The 7,788-nt window shown below is 39.9% G+C and overlaps 1 protein-coding gene across 2 annotated transcripts in view; it reads left to right on the top strand.

The window, feature by feature from the left end:
- The first annotated feature begins 889 nt into the window (after positions 1–889).
- AHRR (aryl hydrocarbon receptor repressor) overlaps positions 890–7,788 on the top strand; it is a 564,251-nt gene continuing 557,352 nt past the window's right edge. For both annotated transcript variants that reach the window (XM_083188386.1, XM_083188385.1), the window contains exons 1-2: positions 890–1,130; positions 2,107–2,179. In XM_083188386.1, the coding sequence (XP_083044512.1) occupies positions 2,118–2,179 (62 nt within the window). In that variant the 5' untranslated portion in view covers positions 890–1,130; positions 2,107–2,117. The remainder of the gene's footprint in view (positions 1,131–2,106; positions 2,180–7,788) is intronic.

The following is a 7,788-nucleotide window of genomic DNA, read 5'->3' as shown; positions in this document are numbered from 1 at the left end:
AGGTCGACATGCTGAAAGGTTGACATGGGTCTAGGTCGACATGGGTCTATGTTGACATGTCATTAGACAGACATGTGCAAGGTCAAAAGTTAAAAGGATGACATGGTGGTTTTTCACTGTTTCTCTACCCGAATGTCAACACAGTCGACATGGACACTAAAACATAGCACCGTGTTCTTCGGGTACAATGCCTCGCTACGGTCGGCACACTTTTTTATTCTACCACCATGCCCTAGTGGATGGTAGGGCATGAAATACCACCTGTCAGCACATGTCGGCTCAAAAAACAGTGAAAAACCCCATGTCCACCTTTTGACTGTCGCCCTTGCCCATGTCGACCTAATGCTTGTTTTGACCTAATGACATGATGACCTAAACCCATGTCGACCTTTCTGCATGTCGACCTAATGGTGTGGACCCAATGCTTGTCGACCTAATGACTGTATCCCTGCCCGCCACCCAGGGGCACCAGGGACAGCCCCTGTTGGCTGTTTTGGGACAGGTGCTGGTTATCAAAATACAGGGGACCCCTATTCATTTTATCCCCCATATTTCGGAAACCAGGGCCAACCCATGAGCCTGGTGCTCACACCGCTATATTTTATTATTATTTGATAATTCTTCTTTTTTTTTTACACTGAGAAGGGAGGATGTCTGTAAAGCGCCTTGCGTCTTGTTGGAGAACGTGCACTATATAAATAATCTTACAGTACTTACTGTTTTAGAATGGACTGAAAATAAAATGAATCTTAATAATGTGTGTATTCTTTCTACTACAGCTGATGTATAGTGACTTATTCATAGCATAGTCACTAGATGGCGCTCACATGACTCTTTCCTCTCCGTAATAGATGAGTCTGTTCATGTCATTCACTTCCTTGCTCAGCACCTGAATGGTAAGGAAGTGAGAGGGACTCGTTACAGCATGCGGGGAAGACGCCAGTGTTCCTACAGCTCTCCAGTGACACATGTAGTGGACTTTGTCACTGTCTGCCCAATTCAGGCTGCCTAAGTGGTGCAGACTGCTGGGCCCCTCTCTGTCACCAAAGCTGGACCTTCCATCAGTCACTCCTGGATGTATCTCCTCAACTCTTAGGTCTGGAACTCTGGAACGCGTGTCAGTGACAAGGGTAAGTCTTCTGTCTCTTTATCCATTGCACTGACTGTACGTATGCAGAAAGTTGCAATGCAACAAAACATATATCATTCTCCTAAAGTTCTAATTATGAAAAATTCTATGCAACTCTACGCCATTAATATTTATAATTCTAACAATGAGTGACTTTTACTGTTATTAATATAATGTATCCCTCGTAATGATATAATTTCACATCTCCCTCCACTCATGTACAGTGGTTCTCTGCAAAGAAAATGTAGTGTAGTGTGTGAATGCAGTAAGTACAGTAGCAGGTGCTACAGGTAACCTGGAACTAATGCTGAATGTAGTGAGCTGGGAGTATAATGCATACTGTATAAGGGTTTTTATGTAGCATTTTGTACTTAGTAATTAGCATGCTGTTCCTTATGTTTTATCCTGTTAATCCTAGGTCACGGGATTCAACCAATTTCTTCAATATATTGCTGAAATGTTTTATTTCTTTGTAAGCATTATTTTACCATTAACAAAACCAGTTTTGTGCAATTTGAAATTCAATGGACTTTTTTGTGGTTTATTCAATGTGCTGTCCATAGTAACCTTCATTAAAATCTATACAAGTTTTTTTTTTAACATTTTTATTTCATTTGCATACTTTTAAACTGGGTTTGTTATCATTGATCCATATGTTTACTTTGTTTTTTGTATAAACCTAGTTTTGTGTACTAATATTACAGTGCTATGATTTCTTTCATTTCTGTACATATGTTTTGGTAGCTGTTTGAATTGTGAGATGCAGTGACATGGTCCTGTCAGCAGCATCACTGCCATCTCTCTGATTGCTCGCCCTGTGGATGTGTTACTCACATCACTTACTTTTTCATCACAACACTGCTTTAGAAGATATTGAATTACAACATTTTATAGTCTAACTCCCACTGCCTGCGTGTTAGAAGACAGTCTAGATGTGTCTTTAAATGCACCTGTTGCTTTTTATTATCTTATTTCAGGTCAGTTCACAATGATTCCTCCAGGAGAATGCATGTATGCAGGAAGAAAAAGAAGAAAACCAGTACAAAAACAGTTAAGTATTTATATTATGTATTTATTTATGACGCATTAAACTTTGACTCCTAAGTTTCATGCTAAATATCTCACTGTAGACTCTGGAGATCTGTATATGACCAAACTTGGTAAAACATTTAAGTTGCCCTTTATTTATTGATTTATTTTATTAACAGTTTCTTATATAGCGCAGCACATTCCATTCGCTATATTTTCAGGCTAATTATATATTTGTTGAGGTAATTAAAATTATAAACACATTATTTGCTATTTATGTTTTTTTTTTGATTACTCTTAATGTTCAATAACAAAAATACAATATAATACAATTTAAAAAAGAACATATAGCTTTGGTTCTTTAATCTAATTATTTAGGACACCCTGATTTGTATGCCTATACTGTATATGTACACACACCGAGAGAGAGAGAGAGAGAGAGAGAAGGGTATATCTTTCATGACAGAAAAAACCTGGGGTCACCTGGATTAGGTGCAAGCTGGCTTACTCCTCTTCACTCTCCACAGGTTATTCCAAATATATGTCCAAGTTGATATGAGTAGTAGTAGTTGTAGCTAGGGGGTTCCATTTTATGAACTTTAGCCAAAAGATGATATAGACAAGTTGAGTGTTCCAATAACCGACATTCAAAATGACCAAAAAAATCTATAATTTTTTTGAGCGACAACTGAGATTGTGGCACCTTTGCTTTCTGATGTTACAACATACACAAACTTTGTAACATGCACAAAGTAATAATCAGAAATAATATCTAAAATTACATTCACTATGTGTATAAGGTGTGTCTAAATGTGGGTGTTTGTATAGACACACACACACTACTTGGTACATTTGTAACTGACACTACTGGGGAAATAACATGTAACTGCCACTAATGCCCCTTTCATACCGCACAAATTAAACGGTATATTGCCGTTTCTTTATCGTTTCAAAACGGTAATCTGTGCGGTCTGAAAGGTCCAGAGTGAATTTACCGTTTTAAAATAACCGGTGTTTTAAAACTGTAAAAAAGCAGGGTCCTACACGTTTCAGACCCATTTTTTTTTGCGGTCTGAAATGGTACCCAGGCAGCAGTGAACACTATTGGTCCCCAGTGCCTGCATATTTAATGAGCCGGCCACCAATTACATATGCGCATATGTAATTAGCTGCTCATTACAAATGCTTCTGGTCCCGAGCACTTTGGATAAGGGATACTCAACCTGTATATATATATTAAAAGAGATAATCACGGAGAGTGCACATATGTGCAGACAATCAGAAAAACTTTATTGAATAAAATGCTCACATACATGAAAGTACAGTATATAACAATCGGCTTGTCAGCTATATACAAGTATATAAATATACATATAAAATGTCATAATAATTTTTATGTATTCATTAAGTAGATTAGTACAGGTTGAGTATCCCGTCTCCGAATATCCGTTATCCGAATTATTCCGAAAACCATACATTCCAGAAAGTGCAAAAAAAAATTTTTTTTGCTAAAAACTCACTGGGGGCATCTGTAACAGCACTACTGAGGGAATGATATATAACTGCCACTATGTATGTACAAGAAAATGATTGCTTGACATTCAAATTCAATATCTGAGATATACACAAATTTTGTTTCATGTTTTGAAACCTTGTTTTTTGAACAAATAAAATATATTTGTGTGCATTTCATGTGTTTGATGTGTTTATACAGCATAAATGCCAGATACTTCAAAATACATAATTGAAATATTAAAATATTCAGAAATACGGAATAATCAGTTATCCAAAATTCTCCTGGTCCCGAGCATTTTGGATACGGGATACTCAACCTGTATTAGCTAATTACTACTCTGTAATAAACTGTGATTTTATTATACTGTGATGAACAATATTCGATTAATGTGTTTGCAACTCTTAATGTGCAGTTCAGTGGTGATTTGTAATAAGGCATTTGAAAACTATAAGTAGAAAATGTTTTAAGGCTTTGTATATGTTCCTTATTTGGAAGCGTTTAAAGTACATATTTAAATGTATTAAACACACCTTATTGCTTTTGTCCAAAAAGTAAAATAATCCAATACACCTGCTAAATGACAATTTAGTTCCTTTTGGTTTGCTTCATACTGTTATGTTTAGTGATTACTGCAGCATTTGGAAGTTTTAATGCTACTGTAAGAAAGTAATAGTAATAGTAAAAGTCGAGCCCTGCGAGGGACCATAGTGCACCGATACAGTGTCTATGTCGACATCTGCCGAAATAGACGCTGAATAAACATGAAAAACTCGTGTTGACATTTCCCTGTGTCGACCTTTTACATGTCCACTTTTTCTTTGTGTTGACTTTTTGACCATGTTGACATAATGCATGTCAACCTTTGCTGTATCAACCTTTTGCCTGCTGACCAATAATGGTCAACTGTGTACCAATACACTGTCAACCTAATGGCCCCCACTCAGACAAAGTACTGGGTTTTGACACTGTATATTCAGTATTACTTTTAACTGTCCATACCAGCCTTCAGGCTGGTTTCACACACTCCGGCTCCTGCCGGACGGTGAAATCCCGTACGGCCAGGTAGCCGTGCAGCACACACTAGTTTATCATGGAGGGGATGGCCACAGCCCGGCTGCCGTCCCTTCCAGTGGCGGGATCCGGCTGCAGCCGTGCGGCCGGGCCGTGGCCGTCCCGTGTGAATGGACACAATAGTGTCCATTCACAACTAATGTGTGCGGCACGGCTCCCTGGCCGTTCGGGATTTCACCGTCCGGCAGCAGCCGGAGTGTGTGAAACCAGCCTTAAGGTATGGCTCAAAGTTGCTTAGGAAGTAATCTTAGTACCTGACATTGTAGAAAACAGGGGTCATTATCATTCAAGTCAGAAATGCTTTCCAGATGCCCTCAGTATTAGAGAAATGTTTTCTCGTTAAAAATATTTGATTCATTGTTGCAGTCCATTTTAATCACATATACTTTTATCTACATTTGTTTACAATTAATATTTTTTTTATAAATATGAAGACCTAAGCAGACATAATTACTCAATTAGCAAGGGGTTAGCTGGCTTAGTGCTAATACCCTATTAAAGCTTGCAGTGGTTAACCCTTAGCTTACCTGTAGAAGGGATTGATGGATAACTGGAAAGTTAAATGTTGTTGACTTGGCCAAAAAAAACAATATAAAACCTTAATTGAGGTTCCTATTTTGTTTGTCACATAATTTCCATAAAGGGAGGAGTTAATTATTACAATGCACTAGTAATAACATGGGCAGTATTTTTTCCTACAAAATTCCATTTTTACCAAGTCTTACAAAATCCTGCAATACAATTGATCTAGAATATAAACTTTAGTAGGGCAATCAAAGTGTGATTCCTACTGTGTAAACCTTTACTGTTTGCTTAGGAAAGTTAATGGTGGTGGAAGGGGGAGTATCCAAGTACAGCCCCACATTTTACATTGCCCCCAATATTTTGGGGATCTGAAATTTTGGATCTGCGAAAAAGTCATAGACCTATGTATTATTGCAGCTGCATATATACATACTTATTGGGGATTTAGCCCTGATAAGTTGTGGAATTCTGGCTAATAGCATATACCTAGGTGAGTCACAGTACTGCAGCTAGTAGGATACCGTGTCTGATTGAATTACTAGTTGTGTTTTCATTTGTAACCTGTGCTTTGTTAATTTCACATTGATAATCCTGTAAAACTGAACACTTTTTTGGGGGCTCTTTCTTTTGCATGCTAACAATCTCAATTAGTGATTCATGAGCAGCTCCATATTTATTTAATTGAAAAGGGACTAGAAGACACAAATTAATAGATCAATTTAACAGCTCCATGCAAGAAACAAATATATTTTTCATTTTGACCTATAACACAATTTCCATTGCTGACTGTTTCATAGTTATTGTGTCACTTAAAGTGTAAAGCAGAACTCTCTGAAAGCTTATAGACGTAGGTATAGTTTTATGTGCAGTTTTACGTGAATCAGGTAGAAAAGTTTGTTGCATACAGATGTGTCCACATACATCTTGGTTTTATTGTGCCATGTTTGGCACAATTTGGCACACCTTGCCAGTGGTGTAGCTAGATTCCACGTTGCCCGGAGCAAGGGCATGTTTCTCACCCTCACCACACACCCCCCCCCCCACCCCCCAGCCGGCAAAGCAGTAGTAGTATTTTGTTAATTTATAAGGCGCCACAAAGTGTCCGCAGCGCTGTACATAGCAAACAAAAAAACACTAATTGAGGGATGATGGGGAGTACTGGGAAGCGGGGGACATATAGAGGTACTCATTGATTGAGGGGTGATGGGGGGGTACTGGGAAACACAAGTAAGATCTAGAGGTACTCACTGACTGAGGGGTGATGGGGAGTACTGGGAAGCGGGGGACAGATACAGAGGTTCTCACTGATTGAGGGGTGATGGGGGGTACTAGTGAGTACAAGATATAGAGGTACTCACTGATTGAGGGGTGATGGGACACCTGGTGAAGGATCTCCAGCTCCCTAGCTGTGGACATTTGAACCTCCTGTAGCTGCTCTGTACTCATTCTCTGGGGTGACCTCTATGATCTTCACTGCATACTGCCGGTCAGTCTACTGATGTATAAAGCGCCGGACTGTATACCGCACGCTCTGCATTACCCATAGTGTACATGGCACCGGCTGCGTGCCCATGCTCTGCATTACCCAAAGCAGTGGTGCAATCCGTGCACCCCCTCCCCCCTTTCGCCGGGCCTGCCCGCTCCCGGCTCCCCGCTGTGTAAGGGAGACGTGCGCGGTGCTGCTATTTAAAATTCACATCTCCCGCTGGACCGCGCTAGCAAATAGGCGCTCGCCGTCCAGCAGCCACCAGTTGATTGGCTGCTGGACCGCTTACGATCCAGCAGGAGACGTGAATTTTAAATAGCACCACGTCTCCTGGACGCAGCTGGGAGCCGGGAGCTGGCGCTGGTGGGGGAGACGGAATGAATGGGCAGACAAGAGTGCAGGGGAGCGGGGAGATGGTGGTGCCGGTACGGCTCTGGCGCCCTTATAGCTTCCGGCGCTTGTGCTCCACCGGCTCCGCCCTCGCTATGCCTCTGCACCTTGCAAAAGTCACACTTTGATTTTTCTAAAAAATTGGACAGATGCTACTACTGCAAAAAAAATTTGAATCCAGCTACATTTGTAAAAACAGCTAAGCTGTGTTTTACATGTTGTGACAAATTGAGAAAAAAAGCCAAGATGTACTGTACAGTATAAAATACAAAGGAGGTTATATAATAATAGGTTCTGACTGATATATATGAATCAGTCTCCCTCAAAATTTAAATTGCCTGTGTTTTCTAAAGTAAAGCCAGCCGTGTAACTGATTGTAGCATGAAATTAAAGCCCCGTACACACGGGGGAGATATATTGCTCAGAAATATATTGCTAGCAATACATTGCTGAGAAATATATTGCCCAGTGTCTCCTTTTCATCTTCATGATCCTGAAGAAGAGATCTGATATCTCGAAAGTGTGAAAGGTGAGTGAAGCTAACCTGTGAATTTATTGGTGTCTGTTATCCGGTTTAACTTCACCAAAAATATCACATGGTAAGGCACCTCTCCTTCCACTCCAGACCTTTTTTAAGTTTAT

This window comes from Crinia signifera, chromosome 5 (genome assembly GCF_055691185.1).
Source record: "Crinia signifera chromosome 5, ASM5569118v1, whole genome shotgun sequence".
NCBI classification, from domain to species: Eukaryota; Metazoa; Chordata; class Amphibia; order Anura; family Myobatrachidae; genus Crinia; species Crinia signifera.
Note: the sequence above shows the minus strand (reverse complement) of the source record. Positions and strands in the feature narration are given on the sequence as shown.